Source organism: Pseudophryne corroboree, chromosome 4, assembly GCF_028390025.1.
Source record: "Pseudophryne corroboree isolate aPseCor3 chromosome 4, aPseCor3.hap2, whole genome shotgun sequence".
Taxonomy (NCBI): Eukaryota; Metazoa; Chordata; class Amphibia; order Anura; family Myobatrachidae; genus Pseudophryne; species Pseudophryne corroboree.
In genome coordinates, this window is record NC_086447.1 from 582,636,512 (window position 1) to 582,651,332 (window position 14,821).

Sequence of the window (14,821 nt, forward strand, 5' to 3'; positions counted from 1 at the left end):
ACACACACACACACACACACACACACACACACAGGACAGAGTTTCACCCCCAAGAATGGCAAGAGAGACACAGAGATTGGAGCCAACCCACACACAGCACTTTCAAGGTATAGGCAGATCCCCAACCAGTGCTGACTGTGCACCTTAATATGTTATACAGTCTGTACACAGCCTCCCCCCCCCCCCCCCCCCCTTCTACTACCCCCTGGTACCGTAAGAGATAGCTGGAGTTGAATTGGAGGGACAGCTCTCACTGACCGCTTCTACAGGCAGGAAAATGGCGCAGAACGCCGCTTGGTCCGCTCTGAGAAGCTCCACCCCCTTAATGGCGCTGTCTTCACGCTCTTCTGGAGATTATACTGGCCTGAGGAATTATGCTGGCAGCGATCCTGGGACCCTAACAGGCTTGGAGGTCAGTGTAGGCGCTGGCTCAGGGCGCCCCTCACAGCGCAGCACTATGTACCGCTGAGCCCCGGAGCGCAGTTAGTACTGCACTTTATATCCTGTTGCCGCCATCTTCACACCGGCTCCCCGCTTGCTAGGGGGGCCGGTGACTAACTCGCCACTGATCTTCTGGCTCTGTAAGGGGGTGGCGGCATGCTGCCGGGGTGAGCAATCCCCTGTGGCGGGGAATGTTCAATCCCCTCAGGAGCTCAGTGTCCTGTCAGTAGAGATAGTGGCTCAGACCCCGCAGGGCGGACACTACTCCCCCCCCCCCCATCCCCCATAGTCCCACGAAGCAGGGAAGCTTTTGCCAGCAGCCTACCTGTAAAATAACAAACTCTAAAAAAAAAACTTTACTAAAGAAGCTCTGCAGAGCTCCCTTAGCTGTAACCGGCTCCTCCAGGCACATTTTCTGGTAGGAGGGGCATATAGGGAGGAGCCAGCCCACACTGTCAAACGCTTAAAGTGCCAATGGCTCCTAGTGGGCCCATCTATACCCCATGGTACTAATGTGGACCCCAGCATCCTCTAGGACGTAAGAGAAAAAAAATTGAAATTACTAATGAGAATAATGCCTGCACTCAGAACAATCAGTAGTTCTTTTGGACTATGGGGGTCATTCCGACCCGTTCGCACGCAGCGGTTCTTCGCTGCGGTGCGAATGGGTCAGAACTGCGCATGCGCTTCGTTGCCCGGCGCATGTGCTTCGTTGCCCGGCGACAGAGGTCGCCGGGCAACGGCGCGCACAGCGAAGAAAGAAGACGCAGCGCCGAATGCAAGAAGATTGACAGCGGAGAGGCGTTCTGGGGCGGATACTCACCGTTGGATGCCGTTTTCGAGGCGTGGTCGTCCGAACGCAGGCGTGTCCAGGCAAACGGAGGGCGGATGTCTGACGTTAAAGCCGGGAGGAACGTCGCTGGATCCGTCGCACAGGGTAAGTATAACCAGCCTTACTCTTGAGCAGTACAAAACTTTTTTAGCTTAGCAGGGCTGCACTAGTGAACGCAGCCCTGCTAAGCAAAAATACACTCCCCCATAGGCGTGGATTAGTTGATCGCACCAGCAGCAAAAAGGTTGCTGGCTGCAATCAACTCGGAATGACCACCTACAGTATATACAGTCCTATGAATGCATATATACAACCACAGAGGAAGCAAATGACTGTGTGAAATGTATTGACAAAAGCATTATTTGATTCACTTTCTCATTTGCAACAAACAGCAATATATGGGATGCAGAAGTTTGCAGCAATATATATTCTACCATGAACCAGAGTTTGTTTTTATTGCAAAAACAAACAAACACCCTCCTAGATTTTTAACTCGGGTGCTTTCCTCTTAACACAAAAGCTTCCCGAATAATACCCCTTTCACATCACCAATGCCGGATCCGACCCAGGAATTGAAAACGGGTCCTTCCCGGGTGAGATCCGGCATTGGACGCTACGGCTGGCTTCCCTGAGCTGGCAATATGCCGGGCAGGTTGCCACAGCGGCGGGAGGCAGGGCCGGCAGCGGAGGCGGCGGTGGGAGATGAGATAATCTCTGCGCCGCCTCTCCCTGTTGTAGTAAACGGGTCCCATCGACCCGGGAGCCCGTTTATGCTGCCATTGACCCGGTATTCAACCCGGGTATAACACTGCTTTATTCCTGTGTTGAATTGCCGGGTCAGGAGACCCGGGATTTCGGCTATGGCGCTTTCACACCGCACACGGACCCGTGTCGATACCAGGTTATTTGTGCGGTGTGAAAGGGGTATAAATTTCAACCATCTCAAGGGAAAATGAGAGAAATATTTTTATCTCTCTCGCTAGCAACAACTTTTATACAACATGAATTGTGCTTATAGCCCCTCTAAACACCTCCAGCTCAATGTGAACCAATATTATAGAAAAAAACTCATATGAATGATTTGCAGTTTAAGGTGGTGGGCGTCTTTTGAATAAATGCCTTCTCAACTAACTATAACTATGGAGGGCTCTCAGCTTCAGCTAACAGGGTTCCAACAGGGTGAGAAAGTCCTTCCTATTTCCTGCACAAAGGGTCAGGGATTTATTTATATTTTTAAAGGAGTGGTCCTAAAGCAGGCAATCTTTCTAAGAATTGTGAACGCAGGAAGAAGAGGAAACAGACACTTATTCCTTCCAATTCCTGAGGTTAAAGGTGGTACCAAGGGTGGAACTATATTCCCTCTAAGGAGTCATTTCTATGTTATTTTACAATTTAAGGAAATGTCACTTATTTATTGCTGTATCTTTCTAAAATCTTAGTAAATGGGCATGTCTTATTTGCAGCATACAATGCAGCTTATACTTGTCGATCACGCAAAGCGATCAAAGCTTGATATTATGCCAGCAACAGCACTTCTCCCCTGTGTTACACTGCGGAAGCACTGGATGAGAAAAATTGTGTTATTGTTATGTTCTTTTTAAATAAAATTCACACTGATACCTTATACTCTGGTTTCCATGATTGTATTGCGGTTTATCCACTCTGAAATCTTATATTGAAAATACATCTGTGTATAAACAAGGGCATCGAGAGGAAAGGGGTTGGAACGGATACTCAGCAACTTCTTAGCTTCGCACATAATATTTTCTATTATTTTATTCTGGATGAAGCGTAGACACACCTGCTAGGTTTGGTCACGCCTCCTTCAGTACTTGGGTCCGTGGCTGTATCAACACCCCCGATGTATACACAATATATATGTGTTTATTAATAATCACTCATATATTGGGCATAGGTATGGTACGCAATGTACTGATCAACAGCTAATGCAATATGGCTCGAGCCCTAGCTATCTCCTCAGTAATCCATACTTGCTGGTTATTCTATGCCTTTTCCTTAACAGAACTTCGCTACCCTTTAACTACACAGAAACACAAAGACATATTGGTTTTTGAATATCTGTAATTATAAATTTAGGCTCATAAAGATAAAACAAAAGCAAAAAAAAGCTTAAAACAAAATGTATTGCTGTACAAAATGCATTTAGTATTTATCTACTGTGTGCAAAATAATGTTTTGTAACCCCTTATTAGTTGCAAAGTCTTTAATAATTTAGAAAAAATGAATTTTGGAAACCTGACGAACCATTTGAGGAAATACATTTCTTTCTTCCATAGTATTGGACAGTACATGATCGCGATTGCTGAACACTGTTTTAAGGTGTACCCGATGCCCACTACCAGTGGAGTCCACAGTTTTGCGGGCTGAAATAATATTAAGCACTTTATTATTAGTTTATACTGAGCAAATTAGCTAAATACTGGTTCAGCCCACATAAAAGGTTGCCTCCATAGGATGAGGTAAAATGTATTACCATGTATTACCTAGAGCATACTATTATTGTCCTCATAAACGGAAAATGTAACACTGATTTAGATCAGTAATCTACCTTTTTTTTCCATGGGAGTCAATCCAATTACCCAATACTTCATCGCGGGTGCAAATACAGTAAGTGCGGCTATATGCTGCACTTACAGTAACGCCGGACTCAAATAATTTAGGCCCAAATGTATTAAGCCTTAAAAGGCGATGAAGTGGAGACGGATAAAGAGTGATAACCAACCAGCCAACCAGCTGTCTCCACTTTATCACTTCTTAAGGCTTAATACATTTGGGCCTTTGTTGGCAACCCCATTGAGCTTTGTACAAAAAACTGCAAATCCGGGATGTGATCAGACCACCGGGCGAGGATTGGGGGGGGGTTGGTGTTCAAAGGTGAATTGCCGTTGCCGGCATTTAAAACGCAACTGCAATGGCAACTCACCCTTTTGCGGATAATTGGACTGACCTCTTAAGCTGGAGCTGCAAGTGTCAGTGCAAAACTGTTCTTAAATGGGGTGTAGTACGGTATGCCGGCGCTCGGGCTCCCGGCGACCAGCATACCGGCGCCGGGAGCCCGACAGCATGGCGAGCGCAAAGGAGCCCCTTGCAGGCTCGCTGCGCTCTCGCCACGCTGCGGGCACGGTTATTCTCCCTCCAGGGGGGTCGTGGACCCCCACGAGGGAGAATAGCCGACGGTATGCCGGGTGTCGGGATTCCGGCGCCGGTATACTGTGCGCCGGGATCCCGACATTTGGCATACTGAAGACCACCCCTTAAATGCCATAATTGGTCGTTTATACAATCTTTTGTATAAATTACAATTAAGGGTCTTCTAAAAACAGACACTGGGAGCGCACTTCAGGTCGGGTAGCTTGGCCCTTGTCTCCATCCACAGCTGTGCGCCTCTATTCTAGATAAGGAAATACATTGTTACTAAACATTGGAGGCCAAATCTATCACCAGCATTCCAACTGTTGCTTATAAAATGTAGTAGTGTATAGAATCAAATCAGCACTTTTTATTATTTTAAGAATCATGGCAATTACAAAAGAACTTTAAAAAACACACAGCTGACAATGCCAAAACTCTACGAGCTCAATCTATAGAACCAGCTAAGACATAAGGCAATTGTTTCTTTGTTTGTTTGTTTTTTGCAACAAGCGTTGAAGACTGTTGTTAACAAGATCCAAACTCTTCTATCCACTTTTCATATTTTTCAATGTCTGAGGCAGACACAGATTTGGACACTTTCTTTAAAGCCATCTCAAAGTCTTCCATTGTGGTGGGCATGTGCATGTCATCCCTTGAAAGGTTACGGATTTCTTCTGGCGTTAAACCTTCAATACGTCTCCTCATAGCCATCAAAGAAGCATCTCTGTGTGGACACGTTCACTGATGAGTTCAATAAACCTCACACCACATTATTAAACACAACATTAAAAGGGATCAGTTAGGTGAAGAAATGGCGTGAATGGGAACTGTTCTTGGGTTAAAGGGGAGATCACATGTGAAAGAGACAGAAGGGTAGAAGTAAGAAGTGAAAAGGTGGAATACTGGATACTTCTCTAGATGTAAATTGGAACTCCCATAGGAAGAGTTGGGGATACTAATTTAAAAGGTAAATTATATGAGCCTGTATCAATTTGTTAGTCATGTATTGCATTTTGTCATTTATGTAATGTGGAGGAATATGTATATACCCTCATATTTGTTAAATGTATAATATGATATATGAAATAAAAAGTATTTTTAAAAAAAGGGATCAATCAATTATATTAGATATTTATATGGTAATAAAAGTCCATTAAAGCATTATTGTAGAACTAGCACCAAACAAAAACTGAAGAGCCTGAGCTGTGGGCGGGGCATGAGGGGAGAGGGATCCAGTGCATTCTGGGAGGCTCAAAGCTTTGCTGTTTGGTGCCTGAATCCTCGTCTCCACAAAGCATACCCCAAGGTTAACCCTGTGGAGACCATGGACCCTAAAGAAGAAATATTGTTTTTTTCTACCTTGCCAAAGGCTCCAGCAGATTATATGCTTTCAATGTAAAATCAGGTGACTCTCATTATCTTACAGCCAGAGAGGTCATCCTTCCAATTCTACTGTGAGACCACCAGTAGAACAAGCAAGAATTTGATGATGTATGTGCTAGGTGCGTAATTAATATCTATGGACTCTGTGCTCACTTCATGTAGATTTCTCCTAGAGATGGCCAGAACACCGCTAGGGTGACTTTGGAATCATATTAGAAGTGTAATCTTAAAGACTGTTAATCTGAAGAACTGCAACAGAGATTATAAATATGAACCAAAATTATGTAAATAACCTACCGGTAAATCCTTTTCTCGTTTTCCATAAGGTATGCTGGGGACACTTAGTACGATGGGGTATAGATGGGGTCCAAAGGAACCAGTGCACTTTAAATTCTTCAAACAGGGTGTGCTGGCTCCTCCCCTCTATGCCCTTCCCCACAGCCCAGTCTAGGAAAACTGTGTCTGAAGGAGGTGGACATACTTGAGAGGAGGAAACGTGACAAGACAACAAGTGGAGAGATTAACAAACCAGCACACAACAGAACCAAACAAACTAGCAACAGCCAGTGAAAAAGAAACAGCAACAGCTGAATCAAACAACATTACACAAGAACAAAACTTGCAGGAAAGGTCGAAGCACAGAGGCACGCGCCCAGTATCTCTTATGGACTACGAGAAAAGGATTTAAGGGTAGGTAATTAAAATCCTATTTTCTCTATCATCCATAAGTGATACTGGGTACACTTAGTACGATGGGTACGTCCCAAAGCTCCCAGAATGGGTTGGAACATGCTGAGATGCCTGCAGCACCGTATGTCCGAATAGGACATCCTCTGTAGCCAGGGTATCAAACCTGTAAAACTTGACAAACGTGTTTGTCCCTGACCAGGTAGCGGCACGGCATAGTTGCAAGGCCAAGACACCATGGGCAGCCGCCCAGGAAGAACCCACCGACCTAGTAGAGTGGGCCTTCACAGACCGGGGAACAGGCAAGGCCGCCAAAGCGTAGGCCTGTTGAATAGTAAGCCTAATCCAACAGAAAATCGATTGCTTTGAAGCAGGGCAACCCTTCTTGTGACCATCATACAGCACAAAGAGGGAATCCGATTAGCGGACAGCAGCTGTCCTCTTGACATAGATCTTCAGGGCTCGCACCACATCCAAGGACTCAGGAATTGAGGAAGTAGCCAAAGCTGCTGGAACCACAATAGGCTGATTCAGGTGGAATGCAGAAACCTTAGGCAGGAACTGCTGACGAGTCCTGAGCTCCGCTCTGTCCTCATGAAAGACCAGGTAGGGACTCTTGCAGGACAAAGCTCCAAGTACCCAAGCATGCCTAGCTGAAGCTAATGCTAAGAGCATAACAGTCTTCCACGTAAGGATCTTGTCCTCAACCGACATCAGTGGTTCAAACCAAGAGGATTGCAGAAAGGTCAAAACCACGTTCAAATCCCAAGGTGCCGTGGGCGGCACAAAAGGAGGCTGGATGCGAAGGACACCCTGTAGGAACGTCGGGACTTCAGGCAAAGCAGCCAATTTCTTCTGAAAGAAAATGGACAAGGCCGAGATCTGAACTTTTATGGAGCCCAACCTTAGGCCTATATCCACACCAGCCTGCAAAAAGCGCCCCAATTTGAAATCTGCAGCTGGATACTTTCAGCCCTCACACCAGGAGACGTATCGTTTCCAGATATGGTGGTAATACCTTGATGTGACAGCTTTTCTGGCTTGAATCATGATTGTAATAACCTTACGCGGAATCCCCTTCTCAGCTAGAAAGTTCCGCTCAACTGCCATGCCGTTAAACGAAGCCGCTGTAAGTCCGGGTAGACAAACGGCCCTTGCGGAAGAAGATCCTCCCGCAGTAGTAGAGGCCAGGGTTCTTCTATTGCCATGGCTAGAAGATCCGCGTACCAAACTCTTTGAGGCCAATCGGGTGCAATGAGAATTGCCTGAACTCCCTCTCTTCTGATTCTTTTTAGAATCCTGGGGAGCAACAGAATCGGAGGAAACCGGTACACCAGCCGGTAAACCCACGGCGTTGTCATCGCGTCCACTGCCGCCGCCAGAGTATCCCTCATCCTGGAACAATAGCACCAAAGCTTGTTATTGAGTCAAGAGGCCATCAGATCGATCTGCGGACAGCCCTAATAATCTGCAATTAGTCAAAATACTCTCCTGGGTGTAGGTCATGACTACTTAGGAAGTCCGCCTCCCAGTTGTACACTCCCGAAATGAATATGGCAGATACTCCTCTGGGTAGAAAGGAATGCTAGGGCAGTATCTTGGATACCTCCCGCATGCAGGCCCTGTTTTTTGACCCTCCCTGCCGATTGACGTACATCACAGCCGTGGCGTTGTCCGACTGAACCTGAATGGCTTGACCTTGAAGCAGAGGAGATGCTTTTAGCAGAGCATTGTATATCGTCCTGAGTTCCAGTATGTTTGTTTATTGGTATTGGAAGAACAGCTTCGTGGCTTGACCATTGGCCCTGAAACTGTGCCCCTTGGGTGACAGCTCCCCAACCTCGAAGGCTCACGTCCGTGGTCAAGAGAATCCAATCCTGGGTCCCGAAGCTCTGACCCTTCAGGAGGTTGGAGGGTTGCAACCACCGCAGGAGAGAAATCTTGGCCTGCGGTGAGAGACGTATGACCGGGTGCATCTGCAGATGCAAACCCATCCATTTCTTCAGGAGATCCAGTTGGAATGTCCTCGCACGGAATCTGCCAAAATAAATGGCCTTTTAGGAGACCACCATCTTTTCCAACAGGCAGGTACAAAGATGTACAGAGACACGGTTTGGCTACAGAACCGATCGAACTACAGATGGAGTCACCTTTATCTTGGCCTTTAATAGGATTAACTGAGCCAGGGCAGTCGGACTTAATCCCCTGCTGTAATGACTTAATCCCCTGATGAATTGTTCTCTCTGTATTGTATTGCAGCTGAGAACAATAGATGAAGGGCTTATGCTAATAAACCATGGTGTGCCTAGGCGCAGCACAGAAGCCAAGATGACCGTGGCTCCATCTGTAACTCCTGAAGCGTCCTTGCTTCTGAGCCACCGTGTCCAAGATCATCCCAAGGAACTGGAGACGTTGGGTCGGCTCGAGGTGGGATTTCTGGAAGTTTAGAATCCAACCGTGATGCGACAACAGGGATGTAGTGTGGCAGATGCTGTCCAGCAGTTGTCCTCACTTTTATCAACAGATTGTCCAGGTAGGGGACAATGTTCACGCCCTGAATCCTGAATTGGAACATAATTTCCGCAATCACTTTTGTGAAGTCCCTTGGAGCCGTGGATAGGCCGAAGGGTAGCGCCTGGAACTGGTAGTGTTCGTCCACCAGAGCAAACCTGAGGAGGCCATATCGGAATATGGAGGTGCGTGTCCTTTATGTCCAGAGAGACTAAGAACTCCCCCTCCTCCAGACCTGAGATCACTGCCCTTAGAGACTGCATTTTGAACCGGAAAACCCGCAGTTATGGGTTTAACAATTTCAGGTTCAAAATGGGCCTCACTGAACAGGCCTTTGGGAGACTACAGCCGCAACATAAATAGATTTCAAAGTTGTTTCTATTTTTCTGTCCGCAGGTTCCTTTAAGACAGTAGCCCCCGGTACAGGAAGCACTGTCTTTTTTGACAGGCGTGATACCGAAGCATCTACAGCGGGGGGATTCTCCCAGTACTTCCACCTCTCATAAGTAAAAAGAAAGGCAGTACCCAATTCCTTTGTCACCTGGAATTTCTTGCGAGGAGTAGCCCATGGCTCCCTGAAAAGATCATCCAGTTCCTTTGAATCAGGAAACGTGACCAGCACTTTTTTCTGTGCAGAGAAAAAGGATTGCTGTACATCAGCTTCATTCCCAGGAATATGCAAAACATCCCTTATAGCAAGGATAAGTGACTCTACGTCCTGCGCTGGAGAGGAATCATCCACCTCAGTAGTAGATTCCAACTCCTCCCCTTCTTCCACTTCTGGTACCTCCTCCTCGGATTCCGAGAGGATATCAGGTAACCCCCGTTTTTGGGGTAATGGATGTGATAGAGGGGTTACACGTCTGCCCTCTGTCCTATCTTTAGTCAGTCAGCCATAGACTGTTGTAACTGCTGTCTTTTCTGTCTAGCAGTAGTTAATTAATTGGACATGTCAGCCATCATAGTTTTAATAGAACTCAGCCAAGCTGGTTCCTGTAAATCATCCCCAGAAGCCCACTATCCTGTGAAGGATGATTGCATTGCTCACACATGAGAGAATCTGCAGGGGAGGGAGAAAACCTGGAGTGACAGACATAGCTTTCTTCACCATGCTGATAGGGAACAATAACACTCACACGCACACACAGAGACACAGGTACAAGTAAGCCTGCCCAGCCCAGTATGTGTGGAGAGACTCAGAGAGGAGGGACCAGCACCAGCCTGTAACTAACAATTTAGAATGTAGAAGTCAGGCAATATAATTGGATAATGTGTGAGGAGCCCAGTAAAAGGTCTCCACAGTGGGCTCCCTCCCTTAACTACACCCCTGTACCAGTGTCTGGCCATGGAGTATCCTCTGGAGGAGCTGGCTGACCTGCTGCAGCGCTGAGAGTGCAGGTAACGGTGCCAGGAAGCCGATGGTCCCGCTCTGAGGTAGCTCCGCCCCCTGTAATGGCACTGGAGCTACATGCTTATTTATACTGGCAATTTCCCCTGCACTGTGTAAAAAGAGTTTCCAACACATAATTACACTGCTGGTGCGCGGGGAGGGGGGGGGGGACATGGGATCACCCTAGAGGTAGTCCATATGCCTGCCCCACATCCACGCCGCACCAAGAACCAGGGAGACCCCGCTAGCGGGACCCCGGCAACACTCACCACACTCTGATCTTCAGGCTCTGTGCTGGGGGTGTGCGGCGTGCTGCGGGTGTGTGAAAGAGCGCACAATGACTGCGGTACACTGACCATCAGGACCGTTGCCCTGTCCGCAGGATCCGACTCAGCACCTACAGGAGGCCGGTGTCGGTCCCCCCCCCCCCAGCGTCCCTCGGTGCAGGTAGGCTGTTGCCCAACAGCCTACCTGAAAATAATAAACGTTTAAAAGAAACTAAAGAAAAAATCCTCTGGAACTCCATTTTTCTAAACTGGGCTGTGGGGGAGGGCGAGAGAGGAGGAGCCAGCACACCCTGTTTGAAGAATTTCAAGTGCGCCGGCTTCTTTGGACCCTATCTATACCCCGTTGTACTAAGTGTCCCCAGTATCCCTTATGGATGATATAGAAAATACACTTAGGTCATAATTTAATCTAATTATTCCTTATTTAACAAAAGTGCTTGCTCGCAATTTTAATACTGGTTGAGTATCCCTTATCCAAAATGCTTGGGACTAGAAGTATTTTGGATATTGGATTATTTTCCGTATTTTGGAATAATTACATACCATAGTGAGATATCATGGCGATGGGACACAAGTCTAAGCTCAGAATGCATTTATGTTACATATACACCTTATACACACAGCCTGAAGGTCATTTTAGGCAATATTTTTAATAACTTTGTGCATTAAACAAAGTATGTGTACATTCACACAATTCATTTGTTTCATATACACCTTATACACACAGCCTGAAGGCCATTTAATATAATATTTTTTAATAACTTTGTGTATTAAACAGAATTTGTGAACATTAAGCCATCAGAAAACAAAAGTTTCACTATTTCACTCTCACTCAAAAAATTCTGTGTTTCGGAATATTCCGTATTTCATAATATTTGGATATGGGATACTCAACCTGTATAGTAGGAAGGGATGGAAGCAAGGAAGGAAGTGCAGTACTACTGTGTAACAGTAGACTTTTACATTTAGTTTTGAAACATATGAAAAAGGTTGTTGAGCCTTGAAGAAGATTAATAGGAGAAACGCAAAAAATTTAAATTGCAACAAGTTGCATCCTCGAAAAGTACAATGGTCATGTACAAAGCCATACCAAAAGACTATGGTATTTATAGAGTCACTAAAATGGTATGCGGCTAAATTATCAGCTGCCAGGATCCCGGCGGTCAGGATACAGATTCCGGAATCACAACATGGGGGGAAATGCCGACGGTTCGAATCCCGAACCAAGCCCGGTATTCCCACTCGGGTGGTGGCATGGAATCGGTCGCCACCGGGCCCAAAGCATGGCGAGCGCAGCGAGGGGACATGCTGCAGGAATTCTGGCTGTCAGGTTCCCGGCGTCGGTCTCCTGACTTCCGGGCCCCAATACCTATCCCACTAAAACTAGTATATGACTTGATAGGAATATATACTGTATCAAAAAAAGTAAAAACAAACACTCGAAACTCCCATCTAATGTTTTAATGCCTCTTTAATTACAGGTTTTCTTTTTTTCTTTTAAAATACCACCCTTTACACCTTTGTGTCTTAAAGGACTGAAGAACCCAAAATAGGTCAAGGATTGCTTTTGACTGTTATATGTAGCTGTTCTACACAAGTAAAATATAAAAAATAAGGATATTGGGAAATGTATTTTGTCAGGCAAATCAGACTTCCTATTGAAAGGACACATGCACTCACACAGTTTAGACACTTTACATAGAGTAAATATTGGTGAATGTTTTTTTAAGTTCTTTAATTCATAATAACCTGTATGTTATGTTCAGCCATCTTTTAACATGTCTATGTTACAAAATTGTAAACAATTCAATAAGGATAAATGAGAAATTAACCAATGATTTTCAATTATAGTAAATACATACATAGTTCACAAGTGTGACTTTAATACCCACATTACCAGATAAACATGGTCTTACGAAGACATACCTGCACACATTGGTGATGTCTGCTCCAGAGTAACCATCCATGTTTTCTGCTATATTGTCAATGTCAACATCATTTGCCAACTCCAGCTCTTTAAGGCTTATTCTTAGAAGCTCCCCCCTCCCTTTCTCTGGAAAACAGATGAAAGAAAAAATAAGATTTTAAACCTACCGGTAAATCTTTTTCTCCTAGTCCGTAGAGGATGCTGGGGACTCCGTAAGGACCATGGGGATAGACGGGCTCCGCAGGAGACATGGGCACTAAAAAGAACTTTAGATATGGGTGTGCACTAGCTCCTCCCTCTATGCCCCTCCTCCAGACCTCAGTTAGAGAAACTGTGCCCAGAGGAGACTGACAGTAAGAGGAAAGGATTTTTGTTAATCCAAGGGCAAGATTCATACCAGCCCACACCATCCACACGGTATAACCTGGAATATACGCAACCAGTTAACAGTATGAACAAAACAGCATCAGCCAAAGACTGATCTCAACTGAAACATAACCCTTATGTAAGCAATAACTATGTACAAGTCTTGCAGAAATATGTCCGCACTGGGACGGGCGCCCAGCATCCTCTACGGACTAGGAGAAAAAGATTTACTGGTAGGTTTAAAATCTTATTTTCTCTTACGTCCTAGAGGATACTGGGGACTCCGTAAGGACCATGGGGATTATACCAAAGCTCCAAACCGGGCGGGAGAGTGCGGATGACTCTGCAGCATCGATTGAGCAAACATGAGGTCCTCAGCCAGGGTATCAAACTTGTAGAATTTAGCAAAAGTGTTTGAACCCGACCAAGTAGCTGCTCGGCAAAGCTGTAAAGCCGAGACGCCTCGGGCAGCCACCCAAAAAGAGCCCACCTTCCTAGTGGAATGGGCCTTTACCGAATTTGGTAACGGCAATCCAGCCGTAGAATGAGCTTGCTGAATCGTATTACAGATCCAGCGAGCAATAGTTTGCTTAGAAGCAGGAGCGCCAACCTTGTTGGCTGCATACAGGACAAACAGTACCTCTGTTTTCCTAACCCGAGCCGTTCTGGCTACATAAATTTTCAATGCCCTGACCACATCAAGAGACCCGGAATCCTCCAAGTCCCGCGTAGCCACAGGTACCACGATAGATTGGTTCATATGAAAAGAAGAAACCACCTTAGGCAAAAATTGAGGGCGAGTCCGCAACTCCGCTCTACCCATATGGAAGATCAGATAGGGGATTTTGTGAGACAAAGCCGCTAACTCAGATACTCTCTTAGCAGATGCCAAGGCCAACAACATGACCACCTTCCAAGTGAGATACTTTAATTCCACAGTTTGAAGCGGCTCAAACCAGTGAGACTTAAGGAACCGTAACACCACGTTAAGGTCCCATGGTGCCACTGGAGGCACAAAAGGAGGCTGGATATGCAGCACTCCCTTCACAAAAGTCTGGACTTCTGTGAGAGAAGCCAATTCCTTCTGAAAGAAAATGGATAGGGCCGAAATCTGAACTTTAATGGAGCCTAATTTTAGGCCCAAATTCACTCCAGTCTGGAGGAAGTGACGAAAACGGCCCAGATGGAATTCTTTCGGAGTATTCTTGGACTCACACCAAGACACATACTTCCTCCAAATACGGTGATAATGTTTCGCCGTCACCTCCTTCCTAGCCTTTATCAGAGTAGGAATGACCTCATCCGGAATGCCCTTTTCAGCTAGGATTCGGCGTTCAACCGCCAAGCCGTCAAACGTAGCTGCGGTAAGTCTTGGAATAGACAGGGCCCCTGTTGCAACAGGTCTTCTCTGAGAGGAAGAGGCCATGGATCTTCTGTGAGCATTTCCTGCCGATCCGGATACCAGGACCTTCGAGGCCAATCTGGGACAATGAGAATTGTCTATACTCCTCTTCTTCTTATGATTCTCAATATCTTTGAGATGAGAGGAAGAGGGGGGAACACATAGACCGACTGGAACACCCACGGTGTCACCAGGGCGTCCACTGCTATCGCTGAGGGTCCCTTGACCTGGCGCAATATCTCGGAAGCTTCTTGTTGAGGCGTGACGCCATCATGTCTATTTGAGGCAGCCCCCACTGATTTGTAATCTCTGCAAAGACTTCCAGATGAAGTCCCCACTCTCCGGGATGTAGATAGTGTCTGCTGAGGAAGTCTGCTTCCCAGTTGTCCACTCCCGGAATGAAGACTGCTGTCAGAGCGCTTACATGATTTTCCGTCCAGCG

General features: G+C 46.1%; 1 protein-coding gene across 2 annotated transcripts in view; it reads right to left on the minus strand.

Annotated features, from left to right (window-relative positions):
* Positions 1 to 4,773: 4,773 nt before the first annotated feature.
* Positions 4,774 to 14,821, minus strand: part of KATNA1 (katanin catalytic subunit A1) — a 142,889-nt gene continuing 132,841 nt past the window's right edge. For both annotated transcript variants that reach the window (XM_063917512.1, XM_063917513.1), the window contains exons 10-11: positions 12,611 to 12,737; positions 4,774 to 5,150 (exon numbers count right to left, since the gene is read on the minus strand). In XM_063917512.1, coding sequence (XP_063773582.1) covers positions 4,952 to 5,150; positions 12,611 to 12,737 — 326 coding nt within the window. In that variant the 3' untranslated portion in view covers positions 4,774 to 4,951. The remainder of the gene's footprint in view (positions 5,151 to 12,610; positions 12,738 to 14,821) is intronic.